The sequence below is a fragment of the Danio aesculapii genome, chromosome 6 (assembly GCF_903798145.1).
Source record: "Danio aesculapii chromosome 6, fDanAes4.1, whole genome shotgun sequence".
In the NCBI taxonomy this organism is placed as follows: Eukaryota; Metazoa; Chordata; class Actinopteri; order Cypriniformes; family Danionidae; genus Danio; species Danio aesculapii.
The window spans coordinates 48,400,362-48,420,225 of NC_079440.1; the positions used below are offsets into that span (position 1 = coordinate 48,400,362).

Below are 19,864 nucleotides of genomic sequence, written 5' to 3' on the forward strand. Positions count from 1 at the left end.
AATTTACAAATAAATTACATTTAATAATTTAGTTGAGAATAAAAAACAAGTTAAATGCTCTTTTAAATTGTAGAAATCTAATGTAGTAATAGTTTTGTTTCACTGTAACTTTGATCACATAAATCCAGCCTTGATTAGCATAACAGGCTAATGTGTCTAATTTTTATTATTATTAAATTCCAAGTCCACCAAGTAAACAAACAAACAAACATTTTCTTTTCGGCTTAGTCGCTTTATTAATTTGGGGTCACCACAGTGGAATGAACCGCCAACCCAGCATATGTTTTATGAACCGGATGCCCTTCCAGCCGCAACCCATCACTGGGAAACATCCATACACACTCATTCACTACTGGCAATTTAGCCTACCCAATTCACCTATACCACACATGTTTTTGGACTTGTGGGGGAAACCGGAGCACCCAGAGGAAACCCATGCAAACACAGCAAGAACATGCAAACTCCAAACAGAAATGCCAACTGACCTAGCCGAGGTTCGAACCAGCGACCTGCTTGCTGTGAGGTGAACATGCTACCCACTGCGCCACCGTGCAGGTATAGGTGAACTGAATAAACTAATTTGCCGATAGTGTATGAGCGCGTGTGTGAATGTGAGAGTGTATGTGTGTTTCCCAGTTCTGGGTTGCGGCTGCAGGGACATCCGCTGTGCAAAACATATGCTGCAATAGTTGGCGGTCCATTTCACTGTGGCAACTCCTGATAAATAAGGGACAAAGCCAAAGGAAAACGAATTAAAGAGTGGATGAATATATACAGACTCACTTTATTAGGTACACCTTACTAGTACCGGGTTGAATGCACTTTGCCTTCAGAACTACCTTAATCATTTGTAGCATAGATTCAACAAGGTACTGGAAATATTCCTCAGAGATTTTGGTCCATATTGACATTATAGCATCACACAGTTGCTCTATTAGATTAAAGGTGCTCTATTAGATATTGACTGTGGAGGCCATTTGAGTACAGTGAACTCGTTTTCATGTTCAAGAAACCAGTTTGAGATGATTTGCACTTTATGACATGGTGCATTATCCTGCTGGAAGTAGCCATCACAAGATGGGTGGACTGTGGTCATAAAGGGATGGACATGGTGATACTCAGGTAGGCTGTGGCATGTCAACCTGACCCTACCATTCAAATGTTGCAGCAGAAATGTAGACTCATCAGACCAGGCAATGTTTTTCCAATCTTCTATTGTACAGTTTTGGTAAGCCTGTGCGAATTGTAGCCTGTGCGAATTGTGGTCTTCTGCTGCTGTAGCCCATTCGACTCAAGGTTGAACGTGTTGTGCATTCAGAGATGCTCTCGTGCATACCTCAGTTGTAACGAGTGGTTATTTGAAGTACTGTTGCCTTTCTATCCTCTTGAACTAGTCTGGCCATTCTCCTCTGACCTCTGGCATCAACAAGGCATTTGCGCCCACAGAACTGCCGCTCACTGAATATTTTCTCTTTTTCTGTCCATTCTCTGTAAACCCTAGAAATGGTTGTGCATGAAAATCCCAGTAGATCAGCAGTTTCTAAAACACTCAGAGCAGCCGGTCTGGCACCAACAACCATGCCATGTTCAAAGTCACTTAAATCACTTTTCTTCCCCATTCTGATGCTCGGTTTGAACTGCAGCACATCGTCTTGACCGTGTCTACATGCCTAAATGCATTGAGCTGCTGCATTGCTATTGGCTGATTAGAAATTTGTGTTAACGAGCAGTTGGACGGGTGTACCTAATAAAGTGGCCGGTGAGTGTATATCCAACCTCTGGGTATACAGTCAAATACAGATGCGTCAGATCTAATAGACATAGGTTAAAAGCCAACAAAACTTAATTTCAAGCTGTCTTCATTTGACCATAATTAACTGTTGTTTACTAATTTCTGAACGTTGGACAAAGTTCCTTCAACAACTACACACAAATCCAAAAACCTCATCATGCAACACAGACTGACCGGATGTAAATCTGACCAAATCTGATTATCCAAAACCTGAAATGTCAAAGCAAATTTGACATCTGCCATTATTATTGCAATAAACTGACACTTGTTTATGGCGATGTCCTGCTCCATCTCTCCGTGATCCTCTGCGTCCCAGAAATAGACAGACATTCATTTGAATTTCATATACGCTCGAATGTTGGGCTTGATTCGTCGGCACAACCTGTGACTGGGCTCAAAATTGAAATAAAAATGCAAATGCAGAGGCAAAAAAAAGATGAGGGAGTCGTGATGGGATGTTGAGTGAAAGAAAGTAATTGGACTTTAACCGTGGCAGTTTTATCCCTCAACCAAATCCAAATCTAATTTGACCGAGGCTAAAAAAGACTGACAGCGCTCGTCAGAAAAAGCTCCTTCAGCCGACTGGACACTGTCTTTTTTGTCATGGATGCTGCGTGTGTAAGGCTGCGCCAATAAGGTGACTGACAGACATGGGTGTAAGTCATTCATTAGACTTGAGGGAAGAAAGACGAAATGCTGTCCGAGTCCATCAAATCGATGAGAGCAGTCCATCCGTCAGAATTATGAGGGAATATATATACGAGACCCCAGCCACAAAGTGACACCATGCTAGAGTTTGAGTATCAAGGGTGCAATTTATATATATAATCATAAATTTTCAGCTGAATTAAAATTCATTATTGGTGTGTAACATCGGGTTGGACATCTTACAGTCTGCTAAAGCCTTGAGGTGCAACTGTCAATATTGAGATGTTGGGTTTTTCCTAATGTGTTATTTGCGAAATAGAAAGAAAACATTCAAAATCCATATTTTATAAATATTTTTGTCACATTTTATAAACTTGTGCCTGTAGATTTCAATTAATATATATAGTTTTAAAGGTAGCCCACATGAAAAAATACTATAGTATTTATAGTAAACTCTATAGCGTTTTTAAACCACATTATGTTTACGTATTTGAATTAATCAGTTGTGTAATAGTTGGTAATACAGCAACCATAGTAATATAAATAAATGACCTAGTACTGTAGTTTTCTACAACTGTGATATAAATTGCACTATAATACACCACCGTTTACCAAAGAATAATACAGTATTTATTACAGTTTATGAGTTTACTATAGTTAATGCTACAGTATGCTTTAACATTCATTAGCAAAGTGTTGTGTAATATTAAAATATGTACAGTATAATGCACTTTACTGTAGTATGATTTAAAAACACTAGTATTTCTATAAACTACTATAGTATTTTTTAAAGTGGAGATTTATATTGTAACAGCGAAAGAGGTGAGGCAATAGAGGTGACGATACACGTGCAGTTTATTTACGAGAATAGTCAGGAGGGCATAAGAGTGTGGTCAAAAAGCAGGTGAATGGTCAGGACAGGCCGCAAAACAACATGAACGATAAACAAAACACAGAGTCAAAAACACGAAAAGACTAAACAGAGAAAACACTTGGAAACGCTCATGGGGAAACAAGACTCAGCAAGTGTGTGAGAATGTGAGGTGTAAAAATACTCCAAGTAATGTGTGAATCACGAGCTTCAGTTGTGTAAATGTGTGAGTGTCTGAATGATTGTCAGCTGTGGCAGGAGTGATGAGTGCAAAGACTTCTGGGAGTTGTAGTTCATATCCACCGATCTGCAACTGCTTTATATATATATATATATATATATATATATATATATATATATATATATATATATATATATATATATATATATATATATATATATATCAGTTATAAGTGTTTCCCCCACCATTAGGAGGGGGCCCCCCAACGGCTTTCCCTGCCCCCTTGAAGCTAAGTTAATTGTATTTTATATATAGCACCAGATCGCAACTTCTTTTAATAAACAAGCTAAATAGCTGTATGTAATATCTTATTTACACAACAACATGCGATTTCTGTCTCTACATTGTCGCGCAATTACATATTTCTGCTCTCTGAATCGCCCACAGTGGAGTTCTACACAGCCACTCTCTGCTGTATGGGAATGAGACTGCGTGGCAAATCTGCCAGGACCGAAGACGCACGTGCACTTCCGTATATTATGCATAGCCTACAATACAGCCAAAACACAGGTAAATGATGAGTGGGAGCATAATGCGCTCATTTGCAGCAGCTAAAATATATACAGATGCGATGGGACCTCAGTTTCGTTTATTGGTGCGTCCCGCGCGAGTGATGCATTCTTTGTTCCAAGTGCAGCCCTTGTATCTCCAGTGTCAGCACGCTACGCCATATACATATATATATATATATATATATATATATATATATATATATATATATATATATATATATATATATATATATATATATATATATATATATATATATATATATATATATATATATATATGAAGGTTTCTACAGAGATAAACCATAGATAAAACTTGGATTATTGAACATTACATCGCTCTCCTCAACAATAAAACTGTAGAAAATGCTTGCAATTCTTAATGCAATCATTTAACTGGGGACGTAAGTTGATAAGTAAATTTTTCTTATCCTATTGACCTGCAGTGTCTCGCCTTATTACTGTCTTCCTACAGTGTATTTCGATGTAAACAGCTGATGATAAATCTGAGCTCTACAACAAATCTGGAGCTGTAGTTGTGGAGGTGTTCCATTACAGTCTTTCTATCTCAGGAGTCTTCAACAGGGGGTCTGTGACTCTATATGGGGGGTGCAGTGGTGGTACTGCAATTATTTGAGCTTTTTTGAAAGCTAGTACACATATGCATGAAAGAAACATACACTACTAAGTTCTCAGAATATTGAGTAAATACACAACTAAAATACAAACACATTGTTAACTGCAGTAAAATATACCAAACCCATATTTTTATTTACTTCCCACGAATAATCCATCTAATAACTTTTTTTTCTAAATTAATTCCTAAAAACAATTTATTATCAAAGAACTAATTCTGTTTTAAAATGTTTTTTTTTGTGATTACAAAGTTGATTTTCAGTATGATTACGCCAGTCTTATAATTGTTAATGCAGTATTGTTTCAGTATTTTAGTTCATATTAGTTTCCATTTTAATTATCAATTTAGGCACATTTTTAATCATTTTGTGTCATGAAGTTTTGTTTGTGTATTTTTTCTATGTCGGTATTTATTTAATTTCTAGTTTTTTTGTACATCAATTTGAACTAATAAAAAATGAGAAAATTTCATGTTATTGCAAGAAAGAAACTTAATTTAGACAGAAATTATTTATAATTAGTTATTTAGAATATTATTTCTTTTTAAAAAGTGTTTCCTAGTTTTTTATGTGCAAAAATAATGATTCATAAATCAAATATATACTGTAATATTATAAATGTATTTTCGGTCAGTTTTGATCAGTTCATTCTTACGGAATTTTACAATATCACACATCAAATGCTTGAACTGTAGACATTAACAGCCTCTATATACATGCTAATTAACACTGTGTATTGGCCAAAGGATGAAAAAGGTCAAAAATCAAGCTGTATTATTCACATCTTAGCATTTCAAGCCACTGGATCACCAGTAGAGCTAAAATCAGGGTCAATTATGGCCATGTGAATGATGCTTGCAAAAGCTGACACTTTGTGCTTTTCAGCAATGATCACACAGCCTGTCTGGATCTTACCGTGCTGTGTTCGCTGCTCTGCGTGAAGGTCTTCTCGAATGGCATTTCATCCTTCACCCAGCTGTAGGAGACAAGGAAGCCGACAATAGGTGGGTGGTAGACGGCTGAGGGTCGGTCCCAGGTCAACACCAGAGCTGTTCTGTTCAGCGGATGCAACTTCATGTTGTCAGGGATGCTGCTGCAGACTGCATGAAGAAAAGAGAAGCGAAGTGATGTGAGAAGTTGGAGTGATATTTTAAAGTTTGTGATCATGTGATCATGTGGACACTGCAATTGTGTGAGATTATGTAGCTTTTAGTATGAATAAAACAGATATATTAATATTTCTGTGCTCACAACATCCTTTTTTGTAAAAAAACAAACAAAACAAAACTACCAGTATGATCATGACCAAAAGAATACTTTACTAGTGAACAAGTCACAGTACAGGGACAACAACATTATTGTTGTGGACTGGCCTAGTAAGAGCCTTAACCTGAATACGATTGAGAATTTGTTGACGGAGTTCAAGACATTTTCTGTAATATTATAATTGTATTTTTGGCCAGGTTTGGTCAGTACATTGTGCTGAATTTAACAATAAGAATGTTGCATTAGTGATAAAGTAACGATACAGGGACAACAATATTAACATTTTGGACTGGCCTAGTCAGAGCCTTAACCTGAACCCAATTGAGATATTGTTGAGAGAGTTCAAGACATTTTCTGTAACATTATAAATGTTCTTTTGGTCAGTTATGATCAATACATCCTTGCTGAATTTTACAATAGGACTACTGCATTAGTGATAAAGTAATGATACAGGGAATACAACAACATCAATATTCTGGAGTGGCCTAGTCAAAGCCTTAACCTGAATCCAATTGAGAATTTGTTGACAGAGTTCAAGACATTTTCTGTAATATTATAAATGTTCTTTTGGACAGCTTTGATCAATACATCCTTGCTGAATTTTACAAAAAGAATATTGCACTAGTGATAATGTAATGATACAAAATGTTCTGGACTGGCCTAGTCAGAACCTTAACCTGAACCCGACTGAGAATTTGTTAAGAGAGTTCAAGACATTTTCTGTAATATTATAAATGTTCTTTTGGTCAGTTTTGATCAATTCATCCTTGCTGAATTTTACAATAAGAATACTGTGGCCTGGTCAAAGCCTTAACCTGAAAACAATTGAAAATTTGTTGACAGAGATCAAAACATTTTCTGTAATTTTATATATTTTCTTTTGGTCAGCTTTGATCAATACATCCTTGCTGAATTTTACAATAAGAATACAGAACTAGTGATAAAGTAACGATACAGGGACAACAACATTGACATTTTGGATTGCCCTAGTCACAGCCTTAACCTGAACCCTACTGAGAATTTGCAGAGATTGTTCAAAACCTGGTTTTAGACTTGAAAGCCTTACAATCTTCAACAAAGGGAGGTTTTTGTGAAAGAAGAGTGGGGAAAACTCCCCAAAGCAGACATGTAGATATCGTGTGGAGACCATCAAAGACCTTCTTCTTCTATTAATTATTTAAGAAAACGTTTTATTTGGATTTAATACAAGGGGTGTGAAGAATTCTGAACATGGAGACTTTTAAATATTCAACAATAAATTGCCAACGAAATATGATTTTTCTTATATATGACACATATCAAATGATCTTATTTCAGTTGTCATGTATTAAGTATAATGAGGCAATATGAAACTCAGTTACAGAAAACAACTTATAAAAATAGAAAGTACCAAGGATAAGATTAGTTTTGAGCACAAAGTTATAGGATTGTTTTGTCTCTCAGTGGATATATATGAATTATTCATATTGTTAGCACAATAAATACCAGAAAATGTGGTGATATAGTTTTGAGTCCATATTGCCCATCCCTAAAAACATCAAATCAAGGAGTATGAAGGTTTCATTCTTCTCATTTGATTAGGGATGTGTGTCTAGAGAAAAATGGGCAGAATTACGTGGCAGAACTGTGTTGTGCGCAGGTCCACGATGGCAGCCCTCAGGTGAAGCTAAATCTTTTATTGCTGTCTGACTCACCAAAGCGTTCTCACTAGAAACTGCTTCAAAGTAGAAAATAATACATGAGTTCATCTCAATCTGCCTGCAGGCACTCAAACAGCCTTGCAGTTTGAGCACGCATGTGTGGTTGAGGCCAAGTGTACGACTGTGGACACAGCAGGAAGTCTGAGTGAGTATATATGTGTGTGTGTGTGGCTCTGGTATTCATAAAGATGTGGGGACACAAACGGATTGTCATAAATGTAGAAATACTAGTCATTTTTGAACTTGTAGAAACATTGTTTGGTCCTCATGAGGAAAACAGCTTATAAATCATACGGAATAAAGCATTTTGAAAAGGAAAAACTGCAGAATATTATCTGTGAGGGTTGAGTTTAAGTGAAGGGATGGGTTAGAGGGGAAAAGGACAGAATATACAGTGTATAGAGTATAAAGGTCTATGGAAAAAACATAAACAATGTATGTGTGTTCAACACATGATGCTGGATGTCAGTTAAAATGCAGATATCCTGGTGAAATATTACTGCAGTAAATGGGACTCAGAAATTCTGTTATAATCTCATAGAATGCAATACAAATATTATTACATTCAAAAATAACTGATTTTGATTGCAAATCAAATTGTAAATTATAAATGATTCCTATGATTTAAAGTTGAATTTTTAACATCGTCACTCACTTCTCATTGTCACATGATCCTTAGGAAATCAATCTGATTTGCTGCTAAAGAAATATTGTTGAAAATTGCTACATTCATATAATTACTGTACTTAGATATTATGCTTTGAATTGAACTACATTTGCTAATTACAATTAAGTGCTTCAAAAACTGTTCATCAAACATAATGTAATATTATTAAATTCCATATATTTTACAGATTTGTAATAATTTGAAGCATTTGATATGAGCATTGCAACATTGTTCCCAGAGTTATGCCTTGTTGATTCCAGAGGTCAGAGGAGAATGTATCCATCTATTCTCTGACTACAGAGAAAAAAACGCATTATCATTATGGGACATTTTGTGAGAAAGCGCACCAACACCATACTTTGTTGCACTGAGATCAAATCACTGCGTTCTTAAGGAAGCAATTATATCTGAGGACCATAAAAACGCAATCACGTACCTCAAAACACATCTCGCCATGTTTCGATGCCTATTGTTTCCAGCTTCCTTGTTACGCTGACCTCACTGTTGGTGCTCTTTTGATGTGGCAGCCACCACAAACATGACCTCAAGGTCAGTTTCGCAGCAAGAAAGGCTTTCCAGCATGTTTTTTTTTAGATATTTATCCTCACACAGCGTAATACTACAGTGTGATGTTACTGTTATTTCGAATCAGAATTAGGACTGAACTTTATATCGAGTTATATGTACAGTATGATATAGCAACTCATTTTTACAAAATATATGCTATGAGGCAATCACAGAACGTCCAAAATTAAAATTCAGTCATGATTTATTCACCCTCAGGTTGTTCCAAACATACACTGTTTGTTCACAGTTTAATTGAATGTACAATTCTTTAAGACTTTTAGCTTAATAAACTACTAATTATACTACTAACTACTGCTTATTAATGGTTGGTATGGTAGTAGTTGGGTTTAGTTATGACTAGGGATGTAGAATAAAATTGTAAACAACTTATTAATAAGCAGGTAATAAGCCAATAGTGGGAATTATGTGAATTCAAAATTGACAATGTTTATTTGTTACCGCACACGATACATAATACAAGATTTTATGGGTCGTAGAATTTTAAACCTACAAGTAAGTGTATTTTATGATAGTAGTAACTGTAAAGTGTCTATTGTGATGGGTTATTAAAATTGTTTGGTGAATTTTTTGTGCGAAAACGTCATGCGATTTTCTTCTTTTTTTGCACATTGAAGGGGGGTGGGGGGGGGTGGGGGGGTGGGGGGATGGGTATGGTTAAACGGCGACAGGAAACATTATGGAAACATTATGTATCCGCTTCTGTCTCCTTTTTTGCGGAAGCTTGTAAAAATGTAGTTCCTTTGTAGATTTTTTTTTATTTCGATTGTTGTACACCCTATCACACATCTCTTAAGCATTTGTCCTGTTTACGTCTAATGAGCAAAACCTTAGTTCTCTACTTCTGTGTCCTTTGATTTGACAGATTCAAGAAATTTGGTTCTGGATTTTTTAACTTGTCTTAAGTTTTGTCACATAGTAACTTTTAGACATTGTTTTTTTTTTATTAATCAGAAGTGTTGAGGCATCCTCATCCCGCAATAGAAAGTCAATGGAGCAAGTTGGATTGTTTTCCCTCCCAATGGGGGCATGGCCTAAACACACTCTGTATCTCTATTGACCTTTTTCTTCCCATATGAGCAGGCGCAGCCATTGGAATCTTTTTGGCTCAAGACTTACGCTCTTCTTCACTGTCATTAATTTTCAGTCATTAAAAACAGCTTGTTATGTTGTTAGATGTTGCGAACTGTTAATTTATTATTATTTTATTCTACTTTTTATGTAAATTCATAAACACACTTCATAGTTTGACTGTTTTCTGCCATTTATTATTCTTAGTCATTTCTCCCATAGGAAACTGAGTTGGAAGTTCTAAAACAATCGCAGACACAAGCACAGTGATAATAAGGTCAATAAGGCAGTGTAAGTTAAGTAAGTAATAAGTAATAGTGTAAATTGTGACAAACTAAAGTAATATCAAAAAAGACTAAACAATACCAAATTTGCAGGTCTGATCTGACAAGAGCAGCTAAAAAGTACCACTTCATGCATTTTTTCAGAAATTCATACCTTTTTAAAGTTGAGAAAAGCGAAAAAGTTGTTAATCATACCTGCAGGAGTGTTGAAAAGATAGAAAGACGTAATTAAACGTAATCATGTCAATATGGATCAAAATCTCTTAGAAATATTTCCAGTACATTATTGAATCCATTATACGAAGAATTAGGGCCGTTCTGAAGGCAAAGGATGGTCCAACCCAGTACTAGTAAGGTGTACCTAATAAAGTGGCCAGTGAGAGTACAGTAGTAACCTAGTAATAATGAATTAACATATTATTTTTAAATAAGATATCATGAAAATAATGCAATAAGCCAATTATAACCTAATTAAACACTAATAATACTGTTGATCTAAGCCAGTTTAGACAGTAAACATAGGTGTGAATGTGGTTTTGAGCTTGTCCACATTCAAGCACTTCCAGAAGCAGTTGAAAACACATACAATCAGACAGCAGTGTAAATGCAGATTTTTCGTTATTACACTTTTTATGTATAGTCATGAACACACTTGATCGTAGAGCACGTAGACTGACCATTTTCTGCCGTTTATTATTCCAAGTCATTTCACTCATAGGCAACTTAATTGGGCATTCTAAAACCAAGCACACTGCCAAATAAGGTCAATAAGGCAGCAGTTAATAGCATGAATTGTGACAAGCTAAAGTGATAGCAAAAAAAAAAAAAAACAATAGCCAAAGTTGCAGTTCTGATCTGACCACAGCAGCTCAAAAGTACCATTTCATGCATTTTTTCCAAGAAATTCACACCTTTTTAAAGTTGAGAAAAGTTGTTAATCATGCAGACTGGAGTGTTGAAAAGATGGAGAGACGTAATTACACGATTGACGTCAAATGATTTGGTGGGCCGCGTTGATGTCAAGCTGGGCGGACCGCATAAGCGGCGCTTGATAAGGTCATTATGTGGAAAGCCTCTACTCTTAATGTGTGTGTATCAGCATTAGCGACCTGTCAACAAGCCTGCGATAAACACGTCTGTGGATCGAGAGGCAGATCGAAAGACACAAGGAGTGAGGCGAGGACGAGGGGGTGATTAGCGAAAAGGGCATCTGCTGTGGATGTTCGGCCTCGAGAGCTCCGTTAGCACGGGTGACTCAGCGAGAGCCCATTATTTTCATCAGTTCAATCATCAGCATGCTAATGACTGCCGCCATTACTGTCCGGCAGAGATAACACGCAGGCTGATGATTCAAATTGACTCAAATCTCACGGCGCTTCTTTGGGTTGTGTAAGTCAACAAGCTGAACTGTCAGAAGAGGGTTTAGAGGGAGACTGTGTGCTTGATGTTTATATATATGCATGTTTATATAGCACTACTTGCAATATTACAATTATAATGTATTAGCAGTAATAATTTAATACAAATAAATATCATTATGCTTAAAAACAATATTTATTTAATAATTATATATTTTAATAGTACAAAATAAGTTAGTTAATGATTTAGTGAATATTTATTGAAATATTTTTGTAGTTTTTCTATAGTTTTAGTAAAAAAAATAAAATATTAAAAAAGGATAATAATAATAATAATATAAATAATAATAACAATAATAATAATAATAGTAATTCATTCATTAATTCATTCATTTTCTTTTCAGCTTGGTCCCTTTATTAACCTGGGATTGCCAAAGCGAAATGAACCCGCAACTTATCCAGCATATGTTTTATGCACAGATGCCCTTCCAGCCACAACCCAACACTGGGAAACTCCCATACACATACTTTCACACCGATACACTATGACCAGTTTAGCTTATTCAATTCACCTATAGCACATGTCTTTGGACTGTGGGGGAAACCGGAGCATAATAATAATAATAATAATAATAATAATAATAATAATAATAATAATAATAATAATAATAATAATAATAATAATAATAATAATAATAATAATAACAGGAATGCAAATTATTCATTGGTTTGTATAAACTCACATTTTCTATACTTATAGAAATGTTTGTATTTGGGTTAATGGTTGATCCTGACAAGGATATATAAAAAAATAAAAAAATAAAATATAAAAAAAAACAAATAAATAAATAATAATAAATAATAATAATAATAATAATAATAATAATAATAATAATAATAATAATAATAATAATAATAATAATAATAATAATATCAATGCTGGGTTCCACACAATTTATTCATGTTCTCTCAAAACAAATTGATTAAGTTAACACTTAACGAATTTATGTGGATTGAACATACAAAATGAAGTTGTCCCAATGAAATCTCAAGAATTGTGTTGTTTCAGCTCATTTTAAATAAGAAATAATATTTTTTTTGAGTGAACATAACTTTATTATTAATTGCTTGCATAATACTCATTATTTTAATTACTATTTACCCTTTTCAGGAATAATCATCCAACCCTATAACAAACATTTCTTTTATAAACATGGAAATGGGAGTTTTAATACAAAATTTGCTTACCTATTTTTAATTTTTTTATTATTATTATTATTTTTTTATTTTTATTATTATTATTATGATCTTTTTACAAAAAATAAATATATATATATATATATATATATATTACTTAAATTACTTTTCAATAAATCATTACTTTATTTAAATACCTTATTTTATAGTGTAATTATCATATTTAATTATTAAATAAATATTAATTTTGATTTATTTAATTTAATAAATTATTTAAAACCAATTACAATAATAAGTATTACACAAGCAATAAATAAATAAAGTTTGCAATATTGTTGGTTGATAAATCTTTATTTTAATTTATGTTAAAATATAGATACTAAATTGTCTAATTCATTCTTAATATAGTATCACATCAAACTAGCCATATCACCCTGCAGCCCAAGACCGGTTACTAATTGAAGGTAAGCAGGACTGAGCCTGGTCAGTAACTGGATGGGAGACCACATGGGAAAACTAGGTTGCTGTTGGAATTGGTGTTAGTGAGACCAGCAGGGGGTGCTCAACCTATGGTCTGAGTCCTAATGCCCCAGTATAGTGAAGGGGAAACTATACTGCCAGTGAGCACCTTTCAGATGATGTTAAACCGAGGTCCTGACTCTCTGTGGTCATTAAAAATTCCATGGCACTTCTCGTAAAAGAGCCAGGTAATCCTGGTGTCCTGGCCAAATTCCCTCCATTGGCCCTTACCAATCGTGGCCTCTCAATCATCCCCATCCACTGAATTGGCTCTATCACTGTCTCTCCACTCCACCTATATCTGGTGTTTGGTGCGCGCATTGGCGCCGTTGTCCTGTGGATGCTGCACAATGGTGGTGGTGTGGAGACACCCCCCTCATGATTGTGAAGTGCTTTGGGTATATGGCCATACACAATGAATGCACTATATAAATACAAATTACATTGCTATTTAAAAATGTATTTGTGCAGCTTTACAATCATGATCAAATGTTCAAATGCATCCTATTCCAGAGCAGTGAAAGGAAGAAAGCATGGAATAAAAAACACACCATGATAAAAAGATGCATCATTGCAAGAGTTTGCACAACCGCTTGCTTGGAAAATGGCAGAATTGCTATTTGGCCACACAGTGTTCATTTGTACGGGTTTATTTTTAGAGGGAATATTAATGCTGATTATTCCGCCTTTCGGCTGTGTTGCATCACTCCCGACTTCATCACAACCAATAGCAATCAATTCCCTCAGCCGGAGAGGAAAACAACGCTATCATTAACACACACAGTACAGCGAACCACAGCTCCTGGGCTCAACTCAAAGCTCCAGTCAGTGCATTAATAAATCCTATTTATTCAGTCTGTCTTGAGAGCTATGGATATCCCAAAAAACAACCAGCTTTGCACTTAATACATGAGACGAATGAGAAGAAACTCAAACAAGACGTCTGTGAAGGAGAAAAACTGAACTATTGTTCTTGGATAAGAGAAATAACCACAAATGTTAGATCCATAAAGACTTTCAGAGGAAAGAAAAACATTTCATTTGGCTTCTTAAAGAGATAGTTCACCTAAACAAAAATCTGTCGTCCATTACTCATAAAAACCCAATTTTCTTCAGAGTTTTTTCTTCTGTTGAACACAAAAGACGTTATTCTAAAGAATGTTGGAAAGCAGCAGCTATTGACTTCCAGAGTATTTTTTGATTCTACTATGGATGTCAATGGCTGCTTTTTTCAAACATTCTTCAGAATATTTTGTTTTGCATTCAACATAAGAAAGAAATTAATTAAAGTTCAGTTAGAAGCCCTTGGGTGTGAGTAAATGATAAGGAAATATTCATTTTTTGGGTGAACTATCCCTTTAAATGTTTTTAAAAATGAACTTTAGGGGGACAGTTTACCCAAACCTTCCAAGATGTACAGTAACTTTTTTCATCAGTAGATAATTCAAGAAGATATTTAGTCAGTGGTTACCACACACTGAGAGTCAAAAAACAAGACAAAACCAAATTAATAGATCTGGCTGGACATTAATAACAGTACAATAACTGGAGCATCATTAATATTCATAACCCTTCTAAATATGGTCAAAACCAACCATATCATATTTGGGCCAATGCTCAAGATAACAAACAAACATATGGAGTTCATTTTCTGATGAATATTTGCACTTACTTAAGCCACATACCAAGAGGCAGACATAATATGAAGACTTTTTTTGCTATTTCTGTGCAGAATTTTGTAAAAAAAATCTGCAGATTTACACAGAATGATTTTGATCAATGGCTGCTTTTTCCCAACATTCTTCAGAATATCTTGTTTTGTATTCAACAGAAGAAAGACATGCATTAAAGTTCATCTAGAATCCTTTGCGTGTGAGTAAATGATGAGGAAATGTTCTTTTTTGGGTGAACTTTCCCTTTAAATAATTTTATTGCAATTTTAAAAATTTACTTTACTGGGATGGTTCACCCAAACCTTCCAAGATGTACAATGAGTAAAACCTGACAGGTGGGCAAATCTAAGCTTGTTTTTTATGAAACAAATATACATATGCATATAATAAATAATACTGCTAATAATAATAACATTATACAAAAGCAAATTGTTATGAATAAACTGAAAAAGCCCCCCGAGATGAAGGCATGAAAGTATGTTTTTTTATTTGATCTGTATATTTGCACTCACTACTTATCAATCTGTATATTTGCACTCACTACTTACTTCTATTTTTTTAAAATATATTTATTATCTGTTTTTTGTCCTGTCTCTGTAATCCTGTTGCACTGTAGAAGCTCTGTCACGAAAACAAATTCCTAGTATGTGTGAACATACCTGGCAATAAAGCTCTTTCTGATTCTGATTCTGATTCTGATTTATGTAGGCTAGAAAATAATATGTTTTGTAATATTTTAATCCTATATATATCCTTATTATATCCTATATATATCCTTAATATTTAAATTATTTTTCATAAGTAAAGATATTTGCGTATTGCTGTACATCCAGTCTGTATTAAGCAATGTGTAAGCGAGGTGCACAACTAACATGCTCTGCGCTGGACTTTAGACCGGCTTTGTTCTGGTCTATTGAACAGTCTATTATAGTTTCTCAAAACAGCAATGCGCCTCAACACGCCTCCTTTTTTTAGATCAGAACGCCTATGGGCGCACATACAGTATGGGCGCAAATGCTTTTGCTTTTTAAACATCGAGGCGCAAAACATCAAAACGACTCTTGCGCCAAGCTGAAACTAGCAAACAACTATTGCGTCGTGCCTTGCGCCGGGGCCCCCAGAAAGGGACTGCCAAAGAATGGATCCGCAATTCATTTGTTAAGAAATCAATGATGATGGCGGCTATTTAGGGGTCGTTCACATATCGTGTCTTTGATGGTTGATGGTCGCCAAGCAATCTATGTACACTCACCCCTACCACCCCCCCCCCCACCCCCCAGGCAATGGTAAATTTGTCAAGCTTTGATAAAAAGGTTGGGAACAAAAGAAAAAAGTCACCTACATGGATGGTCTGAAGGGTGAGCAAATCAACAGCATTTCTTTTTTTCATTTTGAGGCAACCTATCTATTTAATCATGCATCGCTTTTGTATTGGTATAATTATCATATGAATAGAAATCAAATCTGCCTTTCTCCTCAATCAGTCAGACTCATACCTCGAGATGTTTCTGTGTCTGCGGCACTGGCCATGCTGTCTGTCATGAGCTCGGGCATCCAGGCGTCCATTAGAGCCGATTTGAAGATTCGCCGGCTGTCGAGATCTTGAATGGGCCGATGGTTATTCCTCAGGTAATCCACAGACTTCACATGATCCTGCTGCTCTGTGGTGAAGATGGAGTAAAACGCCTCCAGCTAGAGAGACAGAGAAAGAGTCATGTTATTATCCACTGGTTTGATCATGATTTTCCATTTCGTTTCATTATTTCATACAGGAGAAGCACTTGTATGATGCCACATTACTTTTGGACAGGAGGTGAAAAAAAGGGTGATAGAGAAGTGCATGATGGGAATTAATGGCTTTAGTTTGTGTGATGATGAATAAAGCAGGCGGTAAAAACTGAAAGATTGAAAAGGATTAGTTAATCCGTGCTAGCTGTGTACACATCCAGAGTGAGATTTAGGAGTGAGGTTGATTTATTCAGAGAGAGTAAAGTCATTCGTGAATATAAAAATGCACACTTTTTTTTGTGCTTTAATTATACAGATAATTTTTTTAGTGCTTCGGTTAGGGGTCACTAGAGGGTCGCTAGGCCCTAAATAAAATAAAATAAAATAAAATAAAATAAAATAAAATAAAATAAAATAAAATAAAATAAAATAAAATAAAATAAAATAAAATAAAATAAAATAAAATAAAATAAAATAAAATAAAATAAAATAAAATAAAATAAAATAAAATAAAATAAAATAAAATAAAATAAAATAAAATAAAATAAAATAAAAATAAAATAAAATTTATTCTAATAAGAAAATGTGCAAATAATTAAAATAATATTGACAAAAAACATCAATGATAATATAATCAACACAATTTCAAAATTGATGTTAATATTATTAAAATTAATATCATTATGGAAACAGGTACACATTTGATTGTGATAAAAAATTAAATAAATAAATAATATTGGTAGGTAACACTTTAAAATAATGGTCCAATAGTTAATGTTAGTTAATGTATTTATTAACATGAACAAACTATTAGTACTACATTTATTACAGTATTTATTCATCTTTGATAACATTAGTTAATGTTATACAAGTTAAATAACATTAGTTCATGATAGCTCATGATAACTCAACATGGAATAACTAACTAAAGTGTTACCTATTGGTATTGTTATCACCTTTAACAACAACAACAACAACAACAACAACAACAACAACAACAACAACAACAGTAATAATATTAATATTGGTACTGATAGAACTGTATGCCAAAAAACAACACCAATAATAATATAGTCAACAAAATTACTGATTAAAAATTAAAAATTTACTGACTAAATTAACTGATGTTATTATTATTATTATTATTATTATTTATTAATTGCCTTGCCTTACTACTACTATTATTAATAATAATAATAATAATAATTATAATAATAATAATAATGATGATGATGATATTGGTACTGATATTATGGCAAAAAACATGAATAATAATATAGTCAACAAAATTACAAAATGTTATTATTATTATTATTATTGTTATTATTATTATTATTATTGTTGTTGTTGTTATTATTATTATTATTATGTAAATAGGTATACAAATTTGATAGTACATTTTTGTAAGAACATTAAATAAATAAATGAATAAATATATAATCACAAGAAATAATATCTGTATTGTTAATATCACCTTTAACAACAACAGCAACTACAACAACAATAATAATACTATTACCACTACTACTACTACTACCACTACTACTACTACTACTAATAATAATATTTATATTGGTACTAATAGTATGCCAAAAAACAACACCAATCATAATATAGTCAACAAAATTACAAAATTTATGTTATTGTAATTATTATTATAAATATGGAAAAAGGAACAAATTTGATTGTGAATTTTGGTAAGAGTATCAAATAAATTAAATAATAAATAATATAAACAACTATAAATGATATTGGTATTGTTATGACCTTTAACAACAACAACAACAATAATAGTAATATTATTGATATTGGTACTGATAGTATGCCAAAAAACAACAACAATAATAATATAGTCAAAAAATTACAAAATTAATGTTATAATAATACGAATAACAATAATATTATTAATAATAATTATTATATTAATAATAATAATAATAATAACGATAATTATTATTATAAATATGTAAATAGGAACAATTTTGATAGTGAATCTTTGTAAGAATATTAAATAAATAAATAAATAAATAAATAAATAAATAAATAAATAAATAAATAAATAAATAAATAAATAAGATTAAGAATAATAAAGTGAGAATACTAATATATTACTATTATGGTACTTCTATTATTATAAGTACTATGTTATTTGCATTACTAAATGAATGCAAATAAACACACAGACCAGCTACATCTGACTTGGTAAAAGACATTTTGTACCTTCATAGAATAAATCCATTTCTGAAGAAGCACTATTACAGTCATTTTATATCCACAACACATACGTCTAAAATAAATGACTGCATAAATGTCCTTAGTAAATCTTTCCGCACTGTTACATTCCCAGACACATTTGAGCACACAGCAGATGAGTCACATTTCCAGCGTAATACTGTGTGTTTGCAGATGCTACGAATATGATACAAGGGAATGAACACGTGCCCAATTTCAAGCACACTGCGCACAGCTGGAAGTGAAACATGATCATATGAATGTGATGTGTGTGCACGATGCATGATTTGGTGTGTTTTGCAGACCTGGTGATAGGACAGGTAAACAGGTCGACTGAAGATGATCCACTCCACCACTTTACTGCACGGAGGTGTTGTGAGCGAGCCAGTGTAGCGGTAATAACTGCCCAAAGATGATGGCAAGAGATCCCTCAGTATGAACGAACCCAGGTTTGTTTCCTTTTCTGTTAAAAGAAAGACAGAAGAAACCTTCAAATAGTGAAAGAGACTGCATTAAGTATGAGTGATTTACAGAGGAAGAAAAAAGTGGTACACGCACACAAGTAAAAGCTACAACAAAATATTGAGCAGTGATAAAGCTAAGGATAAGCCCAGGACCTCAGAAAAGTTGGTTATTTTCCTAAAATGCATTTGGTTTGGTTCACACTACTACTACTACTTCTACTATTATTACAACTAATACTACGAATACTAATGCTGCTACTACTACAACTATTACTACTACTATCAATATTACTACTACTAATACTAATGCTGCTACTACTATTACTGCTACTACTACTACTACTACTGCTATTACTACTACTACTAATACTACTATTACTAATGCTACTATTACTACTACTACCACTTATACTGATGCTACCAC

General features: G+C 33.7%; 1 protein-coding gene across 1 annotated transcript in view; it reads right to left on the bottom strand.

Annotated features, from left to right (window-relative positions):
• Window positions 1–19,864, bottom strand: part of ca16b (carbonic anhydrase XVI b) — a 222,071-nt gene that overhangs the window by 73,440 nt on the left and 128,767 nt on the right. The window contains exons 7-9 of the mRNA XM_056460409.1: window positions 19,282–19,439; window positions 16,513–16,708; window positions 5,612–5,796 (exon numbers count right to left, since the gene is read on the bottom strand). Of these exons, the coding sequence (XP_056316384.1) occupies window positions 5,612–5,796; window positions 16,513–16,708; window positions 19,282–19,439 (539 nt within the window). The remainder of the gene's footprint in view (window positions 1–5,611; window positions 5,797–16,512; window positions 16,709–19,281; window positions 19,440–19,864) is intronic.